Below are 21,702 nucleotides of genomic sequence, written 5' to 3' on the forward strand. Positions count from 1 at the left end.
CCATACTGCCCAAGGTAATTTATAGATTCAATGCCATCCCCATCAAGCTACCAATGAGTTTCTTCACAAAATTGGAAAAAACTGCTTTAAAGTTCATATGGAACCAAAAAAGAGCCCGCATCTCCAATACAATCCTAAGTCAAAAGAACAAAGCTGGAGGCATCACGCTACCTGACTTCAAACTATACTACAAGGCTACAGTAACCAAAATAGCATGGTACTGGTACCAAAACAGAGATATAGAACAATGGAAAAGAACAGAGTGCTCAGAAATAATACCACACATCTACAGCCATCTGATCTTTGACAAACCTGAGAGAAACAAGATATGGGGAAAGGATTCCCTATTTAATAAATGGTGCTGGGAAAATTGGCTAGCCATAAGTAGAAAGCTGAAACTGGATCCTTTCCTTACTCCTTACACGAAAATTAATTCAAAATGGATTAGAGACTTAAATGTTAGACCTAATACCATAAAAACCCTAGAGGAAAACCTAGGTAGTACCACTCAGGACATAGGCATGGGCAAAGACTTCATGTCTAAAACACCAAAAGCAACGGCAGCAAAAGCCAAAATTGACAAATGGGATCTCATTCAACTAAAGAGCTTCTGCACAGCAAAAGAAACTACCATCAGAGTGAACAGGCAACCTACAGAATGGGAGAAAATTTTTACAATCTACTCATCTGACAAAGGGCTAACATCCAGAACCTACAAAGAACTGAAACAAATTTACAAGAAAAAAACAAAGAACCCCATCACAAAGTGGGCAAAGGATATGAACAGACATTTCTCAAAAGAAGGCTTCTCTAGGTCTTTTAATTGAGATGTTAGGGTGTCAATTTTAGACCTTTCCTGCTTTCTCTTGTGGGCATTTAGTGCTATAAATTTCCCTCTACACACTGCTTTAAATGTGTCCCAGAGATTCTGGTATGTTGTATCTTTGTTCTCATTGGTTTCAAAGAACATCTTCATTTCTGCCTTCATTTCGTTATGTACCCAGTAGTCATTCAGGAACAGGTTGTTCAGTTTCCATGTAGTTGAGTGGTTTAATTGAGTTTCTTAGTCCTGAGTTCTAGTTTGATTGCACTGTAGTCTGAGAGACAGTTTGTTATAATTTCTGTTCTTGTACATTTGCTGAGGAGTGCTTTATTTCCAATTATGTGGTCAATTTTGGAATAAGTGCGACGTGGTGCTGAGAAGAATGTATATTCTGTTGATTTGGGGTGGAGAGTTTTGTAGATGTCTATTAGGTCTGCTTGGTGCAGAGATGAGTTCAATTCCTGGATATCCTTTTTAACTTTCTGTCTCATTGATGTATGTTGACAGTGGGGTGTTGAAGTCTCCCATTATTATTGTATGGGAGTCTAAGTCTCTTATATCAATGATTTTTTAAATACTCTGTTATCTACTATATGTTTGTCTACTTAGGTTTCTTATGTGAGTAGACAAAGAACAATAAATCATAAGTAGAAAGAATAGAAAGAGAAACAATCAGAAGCAGATCACAAAATTGGAAAGGCAAATGGGCAAATAAACACAGTAAAGTTGGTACATTTCCCCTATCAAATAGAAAAAAAAGTAAAACCAAAATTCTCATAAAGTCCTCATAAATTAGTAATTAATATTAAAAGGAAGGCATAAAATTAATTGATGATGAAAATATGTATTATTCATTTGCGGTTAGGCTTCTGGGACATAGAGATTTGTTGCGGGAAGCCAGGGACCCCGAACAGAGGGTCGCAACAGGAATTCTATGAACTGTTGAAAATAAATGTAATGGTAGTGGAAACTGTCATAAACAAAATTCGGAAGTATTATCTGCTGATCTATTTCAAGAGTCTTAAAATCGTATGCATTATTTAGCTCGGCAATTATATGTCAAGAAAAATGTCCTGAGGAAATGGTGTTAATTTTCTGCAATGATTTACTTACGGTGATGTTTATAATTCATAAATAAAATTTAAAAGTAAATAAAAGTAACTTTGAAAAGGGCTGTCAGATGCTTCTAGCTGCTTATTCGAACAATTGCCCCTCTTTCTCCTTACTATGAAAACACTGATTTCATTCTAGGTAGCATGATGACCAGCCTCCAGAACGGATTCTTGATTGGTCTTAATCATACAATCCCATTCTCATTGGCTAGATACTTATTTCCCAAACTCTATTCCAGTTAGAGATAGCTACATCACCCAGTTCTGGACCATAAGATATAAGGAAAAATCTGTTGGACAGCTTCTGGGAAAAGACTTCTTCCCAAAAAAAGGCAAGCTATTTTGACCTTGCCCCTGATTCCTGACTTTGACTATTGTATGAAGATATGATGCTTTGAGTTTTGCAATCATGAGGCCACAATAATGAGAACAAAACAGCAAGAGGTCCAAAATTAAGGATGAAAAGGGGCTGAGTCCTTGATAACATTGCTGATCTGTCCAACAAGCAAAAAGACTGCCTGTCTCCAGACTTCATTATGTAAATAAATATACTTATGGTTCGTGTCATGGTTAAATTTTACGTTACTTTCAAGTTACTACATCTTAATTGATTCTGAGGTGAAATAATTGGCCCACAGCAAAGATGGGACTCATGCCCATGTGTATCTATATTACATATATATAAGCTTTAATATCTATTTTAATGTCCAGCATGACCTAACCTCTGGCGATCTTTCCTTGGTACTGTGATCCTTTATCAATCATGTGGGTACCCCACTATGGGACATATACCACGTATAAAAACTTAAAATTAGTGCTTGTATCCCTTGATATGTCTGTGCCTTATTCTCTTCATTTTTAAAAATACGAAGGTAGGAATAAAGTGGGCTAGATAATTACTATGTTGTTTTCCAGCCACAGGTTCCTGTAACTGCCCAACCCAAAACCCTCCAAAGAGCTCCTAGTGCACTTAGAGAAAAAGGAAAATTTCTCAAAGACCTCAAGCCGCTATCTGGTCTGGTCCATACTTTTCTCTCTGATCTCTTTGTATACCACCCTCCCTCTCATTCACCATACACTCATTGCACTAACCTTTCTCCTTTTCCTTCAAAATGCCTAGTTCATTTTCACCTTGGGACTCTGCACTAGTATCCTCTCCCCAGAAGGTATCTCCTTAAGGAGACCTTTCCTTGTTTCATAATCTGAAGTAGCCACCCAGTCACCCTAATTTTATTATTCTCACATCTTCACATCTAGATTCTTCATTTATCTTTGTATGTGTCTCAATTATTATTTTTTCACTAATAATAGAAGGTAAGGTCCATGATGGCAATTAATTTTGTCTGTTTTGCTATATCCATGGTGTCTACAACCATGCCTGCCACTTTGTAAGTGTTCAGTAAGCAACTGCTGAATGAACAAAAATTGCATAAAATAGGGTGTGAGTATGCAGAAACCATCTGATAGCTGCTTGCTTCTGGCCTCTGTAGCCCCAGCTGCAGCCAAAATTTAATACCACCCCCAGGTTCAGGGACCAACAAGGGACCTGAGGAAAGAACAGTTAAGCAGATCCAGACTTGAAAACAAGTAAGTTACATAAAGTCTCTGCCTTGCTGGTCATTTTGTTCTGATCTTTACCTTTACTTGGGATTTTAGACCCTCCCTGGTTCCCTATCCCTAAATTCTCCATTGCACAGCTTCCTCAGTAGTGCAGACCCTCTAGAACAGAGGCCTTCTTGATTCTTCTCTCTTTCTCATTTCTAAGACCTGATATCTGGCTCTTGAACACCATGTGGTTGTGCCTTGCTTTAGTTGACAGATTTCCTTAATACTGAACAGTCCTCATGGGTCTCTGCATTACACATCTCTTCTTGAAATACTCTGTTATCTCATGGAAACTTCCCTTGACCCTGATCCTGCTAGGCTGACTTCGTGCTGGAATCATGACTGCTATTGCATAATCTGTGGATCCCAGGTTTTACCTGCTAAACTGGATTAGTTATAAGTAAGGCTGACTCCCCTAATCTTGGTCTCTTTCAGTTGCCGGGCTGGTTCCTAAGATGCAACAAAAATAAGTGTACTGAATAGGAGAACTTACCTTGGATAGCTCCTGTCCAGGACCACACCGTTGGCAGGTGACACACCGTCCCCATTGGTCCCAGTACTCATTTTCTTGGCAATCCATGGTGGGAAGGCTGTGGGTACAGAACACAAGAACTAGAAAGCTAGTGGGAAGGGACTATAATTAGTGATTTCCATGTCACTTGGCTTCTGGGTCCACTTAATCTAGTATCTAGATCTGAGATAGTAGGGCCGAGGAAGCCAACACAAAGGAGTTAATGCTTATATAGCTCTGACCATGTGACATGAGCTCTAGTAAATGCTTTGCATGTAGTAACTCATTCAATTCTCAAGACAATCATATTAAGAATTATTGTTAGCTACATTTTACAGATGAAGAAACTGAGGCAAAGAGACCAAGCAATTTGCTCAAATTCACAGTCAGTGGCTATACCAGAAGCTGAATTTGTAAAGAGAATAATAAGACAAGGAGTTGGCTTCTGCCCAGGGGGTAAAGAATAATCACAATCCATCATGTGCAAACAGATCATAACAATTTAGGAAGTACTTTCACATCCATTATTATTTGATCTACACAACATCCATGTGAGGTAAGCAGTATAGGGATTATCATCTTTATTTTATAATTGAGAAAGCTGAAACATGGTTTCTCTTTGCCAACAGTGGCCTCAGTCCCTCTGAGGACCAATAGCTGCCGTAGCTTCTGTCTTAGGCAGAATGGGAGGGGAGAATGGCCCAGCATGTAGACATATTTTGGTGCACAAAGGTGCACAGAAAGGGAAACATTACTCAGATAATAGTTCTTGGAATACAGATGTATATAGCAGTAGAGCTGGCCTTGGACTGAGAATTAGGATATATAGATTCTAATCCTGGCTATAGGACAGCAAATAATCCTGTTGCTCAGGAGGAAGGGGTTTCCTAGTACATGGAACTTTCAGTACTAAAACTGGAATAGTTCTGGGCAAAGTGGGATGGCTGTTCACCACACCTGGCTCTTACCCTTTCAATCTACAATCTGGGATGGATCACTTTATCTTTTCTGGCCTCAGTTACTTAATCTAAGCAAAAAGGATAGTATGTTCTTCACCTACCATATATAGCTCTTGGGAGGGTTAAAGGAGCTAAGGTCCATCAAGCCATTCTAAAGAGCTATACAAAATAAGACAGAGTTAAGTATGCAGAAAGGTTATCTTTTACAAAGAGGAATTTTAATGAAGGGGCTCAAGTAATTCATACAAGGGACGTATCCTACTCAAAGAGAAATGTAGCATGAAGTTCTTTTACTTACTCATGACTTCATACTAAGGTGAATTTCAAGTGGTTTCCAAAGGTGCCAAAGTCCTAAATGTATACTCTTAGTCAGAAGAGAGGAGAGTGTACATGTGTACCTTGAGAGACCACCACTCCTCCACTCAAAGGTCCCCCAAAAGCGATAGGTTAAGTAATTCTAGCTGGCATTCCATAAGTGCACCTTTTTTCCATCATCAACTTGGCCACTCTTTCCCATTCCTTCATTCCAAAGAAAGTGGGCTACAAAATCCATATTTGCATAAGATAAACATACTGTCTTCTGTGCTGACTTGATCGCTGGCCCATGGTGGTGTCCTCAGTAGGCATGCTTCCCTCCCCTTGCTATGCACTCTTCTCATTGAGAACAAAAAACATCTGTATTCTCATAGCCTTCATGACCAGGAAGTTAAGCACCACAGTAACAGGGCCAGGATACTGCTCTGGACAACTTTCTCATGTCCCTTTTTGCCCACAAAACAAAAAAACATTGGTAAGAACCAAGAAGTAGCCCTCCTCTTGAGCTAGGTTCCCAGCATAGGCATTTAAAATATCCAGCTGCTGCTGGCATTTGAGGGTCTGAGACATCCTATTTCATTTGGTTTCTAGAGCTCCACCCACCTAATAAACATCATGTGTCCTAAACTCTGACATGTCTCTCTAACCATGGCTTTGAAACCTCTGTGTAGGCAAGGCAGGCTCGGTGCCAAAACCCCATATCAAGACTTAGAAAATGAACAGATGGCCTTTCCCTCCTGTCTTTCTCTCTTTCTTTCTTTCTTTCTTTCTTTCTTTCTTTCTTTCTTTCTTTCTTTCTTTCTTTCTTTCTTTCTTTCTTTTTCTTTCTTTCTTTCTTTCTTTCTTTCTTTCTTTTTCTTTCTTTCTTTCTTTCTTTTTCTTTCCTTCCTTCCTTCCTTCCTTCCTTCCTTCCTTCCTTCCTTCCTTCCTTCCTTCCTTCTTTCTCTCTTTCTTTCTCCTTCCTTCCTTCTTTCTTTCTTTATTCTTTCATTCTTTCTTTTCCTTCTTTCCTTTCTTCTTTCTTTCTTTCTTTTTTTTGATGGAGTTTCGCTCTTGTCACAGTGCAATGGTACAGTCTTTGCTCACTGCAACCTCTGCCTCCTGGGTTCAAGTGATTTTCCTGCCTTAGCCTCCCCAGTAGCTGGGATTACAGGTGCATGCCACCATGCCCAGCAAATTTTTGTATTTTTAGAGACAGGGTTTCATCATGTTGGTCAGGCTGGTCTTGAACTCCTGACCTCAGGTGATCCGCCCACCTTGGCCTCCCAAAGTGCTGGAATTAAAGGAGTGAGCCACTGTGCCTAGCTTTCCCTCTGTTTTTCTCATACTGTTTATTCAAAGCGTACAAATTAAATTATCTTTCATTAGAAACTTAACAAATTGACTTTGTTAAAGACAACAAAATCATAGATTCTGGACTCTTTTGAAGAGGTCGAGGAGTATGTGTAAAACTACCTAATAAGGGTTAAATGTCATTACCTAGGGACAAAGTCAGACCTTACATGAATTTTTCCCTGTAATCAGCAGTTTCCTGTAGTATATGTAACTGCTTTTAAAACGAAAAAGTAAGAGAGAGTAATTATGTTTTCAGAAAATTAGAGTTACTCTGAGGTATTCCATACTGCAGCTAGACACTCTTCCAAAGTATCACAAAGGATGAGGCTGAATCCTCTAAACTTCTGGCTAAGTTGGCAATATACACAGACCTATACAATTCCCAAAAGTAGGGACCGCTGCATGTCCAGTGCCTAGCCCTGCACCTGGCACAGAGTGTGTACCTCAACAGTGCTTACTAATTGTTAGCTTGTCAACATGCCACATTCCCTGGACTATGGTTAACTATGCATATGAATCTAGCAACATAGATCATTTCTCTTTCAGATAATGACTTTCCAAACAATAGTAGTAATCTCATATCAAGAAAAGAGCAAAGCTCTTAGTTAGGAACATGTCAACTTGGGTTTGAATCTTAATTCTGCATCCTCAAACAAACGGTTTTACCTTTGTCAGCATCAGTTTCTTCATCTGCAAAATGGAAGTTTAAATAATATACTACACAGTAATTTATAAAATTAAATGCAATAACACATGTTAAAGGACCAAGTATAGGGCTTGATACATATGAGACATTTGGTAATTAGCAGGTTCCCTTTCTTCTTTCCTCTTCAGAAGAGTGAGGTTTATAGTAAAAGGAGTGCACATTTGTCATTCTTGGGATGTGTGGGGAAGAAAAGGGAAAGGCACCCAAGCTTCTTCATTGACCTTTCCAGCTGGAGCATGAAGGCCATGTTTAAGATGGGTGCCACTATAGCAGTTTCCTCCTTATTAATCGCAACCACCAGTTACCTGATGCTTAAGGAAAAGATTCTTTATGATACCCTCAGTACCTAAGCCATCTTGGCTAAAATAAACATTGTTCTAAGTGTTTGCTGGATTTTTTTCATCAACGCATTTCTGTATAGGATTAACTTGGTCGACAAACATTTGGAAACTTTTCTGAGACAATTGCCTTTGAAATGGAAGTGCAAAAGAAATAAAATCAGATTTGCAAATAAGTGAGGATGTTATTATGGACTTTATGAAATAGCACATCATGTTCCACAGAACAGTCCCTCTCACCTCCACAACCTAAGGTTGTGGCTGCTCAAGAAAATTTTTTTCACCCCAACTCTGACATGGGATTGTATTCTCTTTACATTACTGAGGGTTGGAGAGAGGAAGGGAAGTGGCAGATGCCTCTTGTCTCAATCCCATGGAGTATAACACATGATGGAGTTCTGATTCTGCTAAAGTCCATCACCCACTAAGTTGTACTGTTTGTCAGCTACACCCTGAAATACTTTCTCCAACTTCCCAACTTTCCCAGAGAATATCTGATCTGTGTAACTCAGAAGTTACACAGATGAGGTAATGTGGAAGTGCTCTAAAAATTCATGTGGGTAACATGCCGAGATTTTTTGTCTGTCTATTTCTGATTGCAGTACAACATATACATAGTAAGAAGCACAAAGATTAAGTAAACTAATAAATTTTTACATATGTACATGCCCATGTAAACACCACCCAGATAAATACACAGAACCTTTCTATTACCCCAGCAGGCTCCCTCATGCCCCTTCCTAGTCAATATCGCCTCCTCCCCAGGTAATTACAGCACTGGCTTCTATCATTACAATTAGTTATACCTGTCCTTGAAATTCACATAAATTTGAATCATACAAGATGTGCTCTTCTGTTTCTGGTTTCTCTTGCTAAATATAATGTCTGTGATAGTTATCCATTATGTTTTGTGTAGAACATTTGTTAATTACTATTGTTGTGTAGTATCCTATTGTATGGATATACCACAATTTATATATATTTTTTGCAAATATTGGGCTGCTTTTAATTTGATCATTATAAATTGAGTTGCTATACTATGGCTGATGGATTTTTTAAAGAATGCCAAGAAAATTCATTGAGAAAAAAAGTCTTTTCACAAAAGGGTGTTGGGGAAACTGGATATCCACATGCAAAAGAATCAAACTGGACCCCAACCTCACATCATATACAAAACTAAGTCACAATAGACTAAATCCCCAAATGTAAGAGTTAAAACTATAAAACTCTTATAAAAGTTTTCTTATAAGAAAATATAATAATTCTATAATTAATATTTTTCTTATAAGAAAATATAGGTATAAATTTTTGTGACACTGGCAGTGGTTTCTTAGATATAGCAACGAAAGCACAAACAACAAAAGAGAAAAACAGAACAATGACATGTCAACAAAATTTAAAAGTTAAAAATGTTTGTGCTTCAAAGGACACCATCAAGAAAGTGAAAAGACAATCCACATAATGGGAGAAAAAAATTTTCATATCACATATCTGATAAGAGACTTGTATCTAGAATATACAAAAAGCTCCTGCAAATGAAATATAAAAAAGACAGATAATTTAAAAATGAGTAGAGAATTTGAATAGATATCACTCTAAGACTTACAAATGGCCCATAAATACATGAAACGATGGTCAGTGTTATTAGCAAAATAGGGAATGCAAATGAAAACCACAATAAAATAGCACTTTATATCCACTACCAAAAACAAAAACAAAATAGCCTGCCAGGCATGGTGGCTCACTCCTGTAATCCCAGCACTTTGGGAGGCCGACGCAGGTGGATCACCTGAGGTCAGGAGTTCAAGACCAGCCTGGCCAACATGGTGAAACCCCGTCTCTACTAAAAATACAAAAATTAGCCAGGCATGGTGGCAGGCACCTGTAATCCCAGCTCCTTGGGAGGCTGAGGCAAGAGAATCACTTGAACCCGCGAGGCAGAGGTTGCAACGAGCCGAGATCGTGCCATTGCACTCCAGCCTGGGGGACAACGATGTGGAGAAGCTGAAACCCTTGTGTATTGCTGGCAAGAATACAAAATGATGCAGCCCCTTTGGAAAATAATTTTGTAGTTCCTCAAAATGTTAAACATCATGTTACAACATGATCCAGCAATTTCACTCCTAGGTGTAGATACCCAAAAGAATTGAAAATATATGTCCATACAAAAACCTGTAAACAAATGTTCCTAGCACATTATTTATAATAGCCAAAAGTGGGGAAAATCCACATGTTGATCAGCTGACAAATGGTAAACAAAATGTGATCTATCCTACAATGAAAATTATTCAGTCAGAGAAAAGAATGATGTGCTTAACATATGCAGTAATATGAATGAACCTATGAAATGTCCAGAATAGGCAATCAATCATAAACTAGCTTTAGTGGTTATCAGGGCCAGGGGAGAAAGGGAAATGGGAAGTGACTACTTAATAGGTATAAGTTTCTTTCCAGGGTGGTGAAAACGCCCTGGAATTAGATAGTGGTGATGGTCATGTGACTTTGTGAGTATGCTAAAACCAGTGAATTATACACTTTAAAAGGGTAAATCTTATAGTATGTGAATTATATCTCATTTTAAAAGATGGTTCTTTAGCTTCATTTAATACTTTGAATTTATTATTCCAATAGGATACTGTTTAAGTTAGCCCCCACAAAAAATGTTAAAGCTGCTATGAATATTGTTATATAGGCCCCCAAATATAATTTGATTCACCCAATTTCTCACTCAAACTTATCCAAGTATGTATTGTATATACACTGATTGTGTTTACAAGGGGCAACAAGTGGCAATGTGACTAGAGTTATCTCCTTATTTTGCCTGTCTGTCATGTGGCTGCTCTTCACACCCATCCCCCGTCCTGATTCCTCAAAAAATAATGTAGAAGATTAAGAATGCAAGCAGACAGGGAAGAGGAGAAACAATACAGCTGACATCAATACTAATCCCCAAATTAGTTCATCATGCACTGAATAATTGATGTCGGCCAAGTTTCTGCTGGATGTGAGGTACCCAGGCTGCTGGGGGTGCAGCTGCTTCTTGCTGCAGCTTGTGGCTGTTGCTCTTCTCAACTTGCACACATGCCTGTAGGGTGAAACATGCTCTTTCTATATAGTATGGGTAGGCAGTACAGAAGGACAAGTCTAAATTAAGGACTCAGCACTTCAGGATAGTTGCTTTGCCTGGACAGTGCAGGAGGTGTGAGATTAAAAAGGGTGAAGAAGACAGCAGATGGTCTCCTTGCCTTGCCCATTCCTCTCCTGTGAGCCCATCCATCCACCCATATGCACAAGACAAAATCAATGCAGTTGCTCAACCTAGCCTTGAGAGCACTGCTTGCTGGAAAATCAAGCTTCTAAAATGTACAGTGTCATCATTTCCAGATGTCTGGCTTGTAATTCAAATGTTGCTTTACCTTTTGGTGTTGGCACTCAGCCTTTCCCTTTTCTGATCTGACCCAAGGTCACTTCTATCCAAAGTTTATATTGTCTATAACCTCCTTCCAAACTATCAAACATCATATCTTCCTTCTGCCCCACTATTTGTAAAGTTTGCGTTTCCTGTATTATCTCGGCATAGTGGATGGTCCTAGTCCCAGCTCTGCCACCAGGAGAATATTCCTTCCAAATGCTGGAGTCAAGTTCCCCATTCATACCACGAGGGAGTTGGTTTGGCTAATCTCTTCTCAGTCTTGGTTGCACCTTAGGAGTACCAAAAAACAGTGACACCTGGGTCCCTCCCCTAAGATTCTGTTGTAGTTGGTCAAAAATGTGGCATGAGCACGTGACATTTTACAGTTCACCAAGTGATTCTCATGGGCAGTCAATGTTGAAAATCACAGTTTTAAGGGCTCTTTTAGCTCTGACCTTGTCTGTTTCGCCTGAAAATAAAGTGCAGTCAGAAAAAAAGGTTTTTCTGTGTCTCTCTCCCATATTGAGAGAGAATCTGTGCAGGGAGAAACCTGGGGCCTACCCATTTTTTTCTAGGGAGAATAGAAAATAAAGATAAAGGGGATAAAACATGTTAGATCATGTCATTTCCAGCCTCAAAAGCCATTGATGGCTCCGCTTTCATTCATAATAACACACAAGTCCTACACAGTTTTGGATGTAACTTCAAAAATGAATGGGTATGTAAAAACATAAAATATACACAGTGATGTATGGCATATAAAATTAAGTTCTTATAATGGCCAATGGAGACCTTAGATGATATGCCTACCTCAACTTCCCCCATTATTTCTTGACCTTATGTTCTACTACTCTTTTCCTTATTATCTTCACTCGAGCCATGCTGGCCTCCTTGTTGATCTTCAAACTAACCAGAAATGCCTTCACCTTAAGGCCTTCACATCTGCTGTTCACTCAAGCGGGAATGTTTTTCCCCAGATATCTGCATGGCTACCTCCCTCATCTTCTTCAGTTCTTTGTTCATATACAGTCTTCTCAGTCAGGCTTCTCTGAGCACTCTTTCAAATTTTCACCTTCTTTCCAGAATTCCTATCCCCATTTCCCATTTTATTCTTTTCCATAGCACATATGACTTTCTGACATATCATACATCTTATGTACTTTATTGCTTGTTTCTTCCCCAGTTAGAATGCAAATGCTGTGAGACCATGGTACCTATTTTGTTGGCTACTTCATCATCAGTGCTTACAATAGTGCCTGGCACACAGTAGGCATTAAACAAATATTAGTTGAATGAGAAAATGTTGAGAATCTACAGAATACTGGGTGGATCACATGAAGTCAGGAGTTCAAGACCAGCCTGGCCAATATGGTGAAACCACGACTCTACTAAAAATACAAAAATGAGCCAGGTCTGGTTGCACACACCTGTAATTCCAGCTTGGGAGGCTGAAGCACAAGAATTGCTTGAACCCGGGAGGTTGAGGTTGCCGTAAACCAAGATTGTGCCACTGCACTCCAGCCTGGGTAACAAAGCGAGACTCCGTCTCAAATAAATAAATGAATAAATATATTAAAGAAGAAGATCACATGTTGAGGAAGGAACAGACAGATCTGAGATCTTTCTCAAGATCTCGGTAAAGAAGTAGAGCTGGGGCATCATCATGGCAGATGGGAGGCAGGACTAGATTGAAGTTCCAACTCGGATGGACAGAGCCGTGTCAGGAGATTTTCATCGTGCATTTTAGCTCCAGGACGACTGCAAGAACAAACCAGGGATCTCGAGAGGACCCACAGACACTCTTAAGGAAGTGGACTGCTCCTGCAGGACTCAGGAGACACTCCAAAACTGTGAGTACTCCAACAGCAGAAGTGGGAAAGGGAGATCCTCCATTCCTTAACACACACCTACACTGAGGAAACTGAAGGTCTAATTTGTAGAAGTTTCTGACTTTACCTGGAGCTGAGTCAATTTAGAGAGCCAAGCAAAATACAGGGGTAGAGGAAGCAGCGAGAAAAGCCCCAGGAGTTTGCTGGGTCCCCAAGCAGGACTGTAACCACAGGGAACCTTCGCAAGGGTGGCCAGAGGCACAGGGGAAAATGCCACAGGGGAAAATGCCCCAGGGAAAAGGAAGTCTCCAGCTGAACTTTGTAACAATTTGAACCAGGAGAGAAGCATCCTGGCCAGAACTTTGGGTAGGGCATGAATCTGGTGTGAAGACTCTACAGGAGGGGGAAGAACCAAAGCCTTTTTCTTTCACAGCTGAGAGGTGGGTAACCTGGGGCAGGTTCTCAAGCCCTACTCACCCATTGCCTGGAAACAAACTTGGGACTGTTAAGGGGGCACAGTGGGAGTGAGACTGGCCCTTTGGATTGCATGGGAGCTGGGTGAGTCCTGTGACTGCTGGCTTTGATCCACTTTCCTAACCACCTGCATGACTCGTCAGAAGCAGCCATAATCCTCCTAGGTACACAACTCCATGGATCTAGGAACTTCACCCCCACAACAAGACCTGTCCAAGGAGAGTCTGAGCTCAGACATCCTTAGCCCTACCCCCACCTCATGGGCCTTCCCTACCCACCATGGTAGCTGAAGACAAAGGGCATAAACTCTGTACCACTGATTCCTCTCCATACTACCAAAGCTGATGCTCTCTGAAAAGCACCACCTCCTGGCAGGAGGCCAACCACCACAAAAATGGAATATTAAACCACCAAAGCTAAGAACTGTCACAGAGACCATTTCATCTCCTAACACCTCCGCCAGAACAGGTGCTGGTATCTACAGCTGATAGACCCATAGATTGTTCACATCACAGGGCTCTGTGCAGACAACCCCCAGTACCAGCCCACAGCCAGATAGACTTGCTGGGTGACTAGACTCAGAAGAGATATAGCAGTCACTGCTGTTTGGCTCACAGGAAGCCATGGACAAAGGTAAAGGGGGAGAGTATTACATCAAGGGAACACCCCATGGGACAAAAGAATCTGAGCAACAGCCTTCAGCCCTAGACCTTCCCACTGACAGAGCCTATGCAAATGAGAAGGAACCAAAAAACCAACTCTGGTAATATGAAAAAACAAGGCTCTTTAACACCCCCCAAAAAATCACACTAGCTCACCAGCAATGGATCCAAGCCAAGATGAAATCTCTGACTTACCTGAAAAAGAATTCAGGAGGTTAGTTATTAAGCAAATCAGGGAGGCAACAGAGAAAGGTGAAGCCCAATGCAAGGAAATCTAAAAAATGATACAAGAAGTGAAAGGAGAAATATTCAAGGAAATAGATAGCATAAAGAAAAAACAATAAAAACTTCAGGAAACAATTGACAAACTTTTAGAAATGCAAAATGCTCTGGAAAGTCTCAGCAATAGAATTGAACAAGTAGTAGAAAGAAATTCACGGCTCAAAGACAAGGTCTTCGAATTAACCCAGTCCAACAAAGACAAAGGAAAAGCAGAATAAGAAAATACGAACAAAGACTCCAAAAGTCTGGGATTATGTTAAATGACCAAACTTAAGAATAATCAGTGTTCCTGAGGAAGAAGAGAAATCTAAAAGTTTGGAAAACATATTTGTGGCAATAACAGAGAAAAACTTCCCCAGTCTTGGTAGAGATCTAGACATCCAAATACAAGAAGCACAAAGAACACCTGGGAAATTCATCTCAAAAAGATCATTGCCTAGGCACATTGTCATCAGGTTATCTAAAGTTAAGACAAAGGAAAGAATCTTAAGACCTGTGAGATGGGAAAGGAAAGAAAGAGGAGGGAAGGGAAGGGAAGGGGAGGGGAGGACAGGGGAGAGGAGAGAAAAGGAGAGGGGAGAGGAGGGAAAGGGTAAAAGCACCAGGTAACCCACAAAGTAAAACCTATCAGATTAACAGCAAATTTCTCAGCACAAACCCTATAAGCTGGAAGGAATTTGGGTCCTATATTCAGCCTCCTAAAAATATACAACTATCCAACTATCAGCCAGGAATGTTGTATCCACTGAAAGTAAGCATCATATATGAAGGAAAGATACAGTCTTCTTCAGACAAACAAATGCTGAGAGAATTCACCACTACCAAACCACCACTACCAGAACTGCTAAAAGGAGCTCTAAATCTTGAAACAAATCCTGGAAACATATAAAAACAGAAACTCTTTAAAGCATAAATCACACAGGTCCTATAAAACAAAAATAAAATTCAAAAATAACAAAAAAGCAAGATACACAGGCAACAAATAGCACAATGGATGCAATGGTACCTCACATCTCAATACTAACATTCAATGTAAATGGCCTAAATGCTCCACTTAAGAAATACAGGACTGCAGAAAGGATAAAAACTCACCAACCAATTATCTGCTGCCTTCAGGAGACTCACCTAACACATAAGGACTCACATAACCTTAAAGAAAAGGCATGGAAAAAGGCATTTCATGCAAATGGACACCAAAAGTGAGCAGAGGTAGCTATTCTTATATCAGACAAAACAAACCTTAAAGCAGCAGCACTTAAAAGAGACAAAGAGGGACATTATATAATCATACAAGTCCTTGTCCAACAGAAAAATATCACAATCCTAAACATATACGCAAACAATACCAGAGCTTCCAAATTTATGAAACAATTACTAACAGACCTAAGAAGTGAGATACACAGCAACACAATGATAGTGGCGGACTTCAATACTCTACTGACAGCACTAGACAGGTCATCAACAGAGAAAGTCAACAAAGAAACAATAGATTTAAACTATACCTTGGAATAAATGGAATTAACAGATATATATAGAATATTTCATTCAACAACCACAGAATACACATTCTATTCAACAGCACGTGGAACTTTCTCCAAGATAGGCCATATGATAGGCCTTAAAACGAGCCTCCATAAATTTAAGAAAACTGAAATTATATCAAGCAGTCTGTCAGACCAAAGTGGAATAAAACTGGAAATCAACTCCAAAAGGAACCTTCAAAACCATGCAAATACATGGAAATTATATAACCTGCTCCTGAATGATCATTGAGTCAAATACAAAATCAAGATGGAAATTAAAAATATTCTTAGAACTGAATGACAATAACAACACAACTTATCAAAAGGATACAGCGAAGGTGGTGCTAAGAGGAAAGTTCATAGCCCTAAACACCTAAATGGAAATGAATGAAAGAGCACTAACTGATATTCTAAGGTCATGCCTCAAGGAACTAGAGAAACAAGAACAAACCAAACCCAAACCCAGCAAAAGAAAGGAAATAACCAAGATCAGAGCAGAACTAAATGAAATTGAAACAACAACAACAAAAACACATGAAAGATAAATACAACAAAAAGCTGGTTTTTTGAAAGACAAACAAAATTGATAGACCATTAGCAAGATTAACCAAGAAAAGAAGGGAGAAAATCCAAACAACCTCATTAAGAAACAAAAGGGGAGATATTAGGACTGACACCACTGAAATACAAAAGATCATTCCAGGCTACTGTGAACATCATTACACACATAAAGTAGAAAACCTAGAAGAGATGGATAAATTCCCAGAAAAATACAACCCCCCTAGCTTAAATCAGGAATAATTATATATCCTGAACAGACAAATAACAGGCAAAGATATTGAAATGGTAATTAAAACATTACCAACAACAACAACAAAAAGTACGGGATCAGATGGATTCACAACAGATTTCTAGAAGACATTCAAAGAACAATTGGTACCAATCCTTTTGACACTATTCCACAAGATAGAGAAAGAGGGAAGCCACCCTAATTCATCGTATGAATCACCCTATTACCTAAACCAGGAAAGGACATAACCAAAACAGAAAACTACAGACTGATATCCCTTGATGAACATAGATGCTAAAATCCTAACACAATACTAGCTAACTGAATTCAACAACATATCAAAAAGATAATCCATCATGATCAAGTGGGTTTCATACCAGGGATGCAGGGATGGTATAACATACACAAGGCAATAAATGTGATATACCCCATAAACAGAATTTGAAACAAAAGAAATCACATGATCATCTCATTACATGAAGAAAAAGCATTCAACAAAGTCCAGCATCCCTTTATGATTAAAACTCTCAACAAAATCGGCATACAAGGGACATACCTCAATGTAATAAAAGCCATCTATGACAAACCCACAGCCAACATAATATCGAATGGGGAAAAGTTGAAAGCAGAGGACTGGAAAAAGACAAGCATGCCCACTCTCACCACTCCTCTTCAACATAGTACTGGATGTCCTCTCCAGAGCAACCAGACAAGAGAAAGAAATGAAGTGCATCCAAACTGTTAAAGAGGAAGTCAAACTGTCACTATTTGCTGATGATATGATCATTTACGTTGGAAACCCTAAAGACTCCTTCAGAAAGCTCCTAGAGCTGATAAAATAATTCAACAAAGTTTCCAGATACAAGATTAAAGTACAGAATTCAGTAGCTCTCCTATACACCAACAGAGACCAAGTGGAGAATCAAATCAAGAACTCAACCCCTTTTACAAAAGCTGCAAAAAATAAATAAATAAATACTTAGGAATATATCTAACCAAGGAGGTGAAAAACCTCTACAGGGAAAAATGCACAACACTGTTGAAAGAAATCAAAAATGATATAGACAAATGGAAACATCCTATGCTCGTGGATGGGTAGAACCAATATTGTGAAAATGACCACACTGCCAAAAGCAGTCTGTAAATTCAACTCAATTCCCATCAAAATACCGCCATCATTCTTCACAGAATTAGAAAAAAAAAAAATGATTCTAAAATTCACATGGAACCAAAAAAGAGCCCACATAACCAAAACAAGACTGAGCAAAAAGAACAAATCTGGAGGCATCATCACACTACCTGATTTCATACTCTGCTATAAGGCAATAGTCACCAAAACAGCATGGTACTGGTATATAAATAGGCAAATATACCAATGGAATGAAATAGAAAACCCAGAAATAACCTCAAATACTTGCAGTCAACTGATCTTTGACAAAGCAAGCAAAAACATAAAGTGGGAAAAGGACACCCTTTCAACAAATGGTGCTGGGGTAATTAGCAAGCCACATGTAGGAGAATTAAACTGGAATGTCATCTCTCACATTATACAAAAATCAACTCGAGACAGATTAAGGACTTAAACCTAAAACCCGAATCTATAAAAATTCTAGAAGATAACATTGAAAAAACCATTTGAGACATTGGCTTAGGCAATGATTTCATGATTAAGAACCCAAAAGTAGGCCGGGCGCGGTGGCTCAAGCCTGTAATCCCAGCACTTTGGGAGGCCGAGGCGGGCGGATCACAAGGTCAGGAGATCGAGACCACAGTGAAACCCCGTCTCTACTAAAAATACACCGCCGGGCGCGGTGGCGGGCGCCTGTAGTCCCAGCTACTCAGGAGGCTGAGGCAGGAGAATGGCGGGAACCCGGGAGGCGGAGCTTGCAGTGAGCCGAGATCGCGCCACTGCACTCCAGCCTGGGCAACAGCGTGAGACTCCGTCTCAAAAAAAAAAAAAAAAAAAGAACCCAAAAGTAAATGCAATAAAAACAAAGATAAATAGCTGGGACTTAATTAAAGTAAAGAGCTTTTGCATGGCAAAATAAACAGTCAGCAGAGTAAACAGACAACCCACAGGGTGGGAGAAAATCTGCATAATATATACATCTGACACAGGACTAATATCCAGAATCTATAATGAACTCAAAAAAATCAGGAAGAAAAAACAAACAATCCCATCAAAACGTGGGCTAAGGACATAAATAGACAATTCTCAAAAAAAGATACACAAATGGTCGACAAACATGAAAAAGTACTCAACATCACTAATGCTTGGGGAAATGCAAATCAAAACCACAATGTAATACCGCCTCACTCTTGCAAAAATGGTCATAATCCAAAAATAAAAAAACAGTAGATGCTGGTGTGGATGTGGTGAACAGGCAACACTTCTACACTGCTGGTAGAAATGTAAACTAGTACAGTCACTTTGGAAAACAGTGTGAATATTCCTTAAAGAACTAAAAAGGATCATATGTGTATATATATACACACACACATATATATGTATATATACAGACATATATGTGTATGTATATATACACACATATGTATATGTACAGACACATATGTGCATATATGTGTACATATATGTGCTTGAACACATACACAGATGTGTCTGCACATATATGTACACATATATGCATATATGTGTATGTGTATGCACACATATGTACATATATGTGCATGTATATATGTATATATGTACATATGTGTCTACATATGCATATATGTGTATATATATGGATGAGATTTGAGACTATTATTCTTAGTGAAGTAACCCATGAATGGAAAACCAAACACTATGTTTCCACTGATATGTGGGAGCTAAGCTATGAGGATGCAAAGGCGTAAGAATGACACGGTGGACTTTGGGGACTTGGAGGGAAGGAAGTGAGGGGGGACGAGGGATAAAATACTACAAATAGGGTGCAGTGTATACTGCTCGGGTGATGGATGCACCAAAATCTCACAAATCACCACTAAAGAAAGTATCCATGTAACCAAATACCACCTGTACCCCAATAACTTATGGAATTTTTTTTAATTAATAGATTAAAAAATACTGAGGCTCAGAGGGAATGTATACACCTATCTTTATTTGGCTAGTAAGAAGCAAGACAGAACTCAAAGGTAATTTAGAAGCTATGAGTCTGGCACACTTTTCAAGGCAGTATTGAACTCTAAAATAGAGAATGGAGGTCCCCCCAGTCTTCACTGAAATTTTTTTCTCAGTGATATTTTAGGATGGGCAGAAAAGCATTTTGTGAATGTTAACCTGAGTGCATTTTAAATAATGATTTGAGAGTGTTACTGCCCAAGCCTGAGGAGATAAGGGCCAGGTCAAAGGTGGTTACAATAGGAACAGAGAGGAATGATGGTGGGAGATACAAACCTTACAAAAGTGAGGACAAACAGAATGACCAGAGTCAGAGAAGATTCTGAGAGTTCCTGCCTGGGAAACCAGAAGAATCCAAGTGCCATGAGAAGCCTGAAAGGAGAGCTGCTTGGTAAAAGAAAAGAAAATGCACTGTTTTTCAACTATTTTCTGTATAGAGAAGTTGAAGCGGACAGAGGTCATGCCCAACAAGCATATACAATATGTGAAACATAAGGTTCAATGGTCATGCCCAACAAGCATATACAATATGTGAAACATAAGGTGAAGTTGGAGACGTGTCAAATGCATAAAAACACCAGAATAACAGTTCTTGCTTATAGCAGCACATCAGAATCATATGGAGCACTGAAAAAAATCCTATGCTGCAGATTAATTAAATAAAAACCTCTGGGGTTTGATAACCACTGGCCTAAGTAAATCCTGGCAGAAGTTAAATCATGGGTAAAGAAGAATGGCTGGGCACAGTGGCTCCTGCCAGCAATCCCAGCACTTTGGGAGGTCGAGGCAGGTGGATCACTTGAGGTCAAGGAGTTCAAGACCAGTCTGGCCAACAACGCGAAACACCGTATCTACTAAAAATACAAAAATGAGCCAGGCGTGGTGGTGCACGCCTGTAGTCCCAGTAACTTGCGAGGCTGAGGCAGGAGAATCGCTTGAACCCAGGAGGCAGAGGTTTCAGTGAGCCAAGATCGTGCCACTGTACTCCAGCCTGGGTGACAGAGCCAGACTCAGTCTCAAAAAAAAAAAAAAAAAAAAAAAAAGAAGAAGAAGAAGAAGGAGGAGGAGGAGGAGCAGGAGGAGGAGGAGGAGGAGGAGGAGGACAAGAACCAAACATTGAGGTCACTCATACTTGAAGCTGGAAGTGCAGAAATACATGAGAGCAACCAAGAAGGGGAAGCCAGAGAAGAAAAAAAAAAAGAACCCTGATAGGGTAATATAGGACAAAGCTTTAGGAAGTAAGGGATGAGCAATGTGTCAGCTATTGATACTGGGAGGTGGAGGAGGCCAGGACTGAGGATGTGTCATTTTGATTTTATTTCATGGGCATGTGATAAAAGTAAATTATCTTTTTATGTTTAAGTATACTAAAATCTGTGCCTGGAATAGACATAATTTAGAGACCACAGGTGGGTACTACAGTTTTTAATGATCTACTTTCAACATTTCCAAAGTGGCTGAAGAATTTTAACTGTTAGTGATAGCAACATCTGGCCCAGCAATGTCAGGAATGGTATATCAACAGAGGAGAATGAACCTTTGCAAAATTAAAGAAGTCTCATCTATTGTTTGTCTTTTATTCTAGCACACAGAGCAAGAGGTAATGCCCCAGCTGGGGAAGAGAAAGAAAAAAAAATCCTTACTAAAAGCTGTTGTCACTGTACAGACAGAATTAATGACCAACTGAGCTAGGCTGCTTCTACTTGGCCAAAAGTAAATGCTAACCATATGAGTCAATTATTTTGTCTTCAAAACATTTGTGTATATGCACACACACAACAAACAAAGCACAAACCTCAAAAGACAAATACAACTTAGAAGACTGTAAATTAAAAATATAAATATTTGGTTAGTGTTTGGCAACTGCTGAAAAATAATTGTTAAAGGAATGGGGAAAAGAAATTG

The 21,702-nt window shown here is 39.4% G+C and overlaps 1 protein-coding gene across 7 annotated transcripts in view; it reads right to left on the reverse strand.

The window, feature by feature from the left end:
* Positions 1-21,702, reverse strand: part of EDA2R (ectodysplasin A2 receptor) — a 44,139-nt gene that overhangs the window by 16,397 nt on the left and 6,040 nt on the right. For all 7 annotated transcript variants that reach the window (XM_045383416.3, XM_074029228.1, XM_045383415.3 and 4 more), the window contains exon 2: positions 4,034-4,130. In XM_045383416.3, coding sequence (XP_045239351.1) covers positions 4,034-4,120 — 87 coding nt within the window. In that variant the 5' untranslated portion in view covers positions 4,121-4,130. The remainder of the gene's footprint in view (positions 1-4,033; positions 4,131-21,702) is intronic.

Source organism: Macaca fascicularis, chromosome X (assembly GCF_037993035.2).
Source record: "Macaca fascicularis isolate 582-1 chromosome X, T2T-MFA8v1.1".
NCBI lineage: Eukaryota > Metazoa > Chordata > Mammalia > Primates > Cercopithecidae > Macaca > Macaca fascicularis.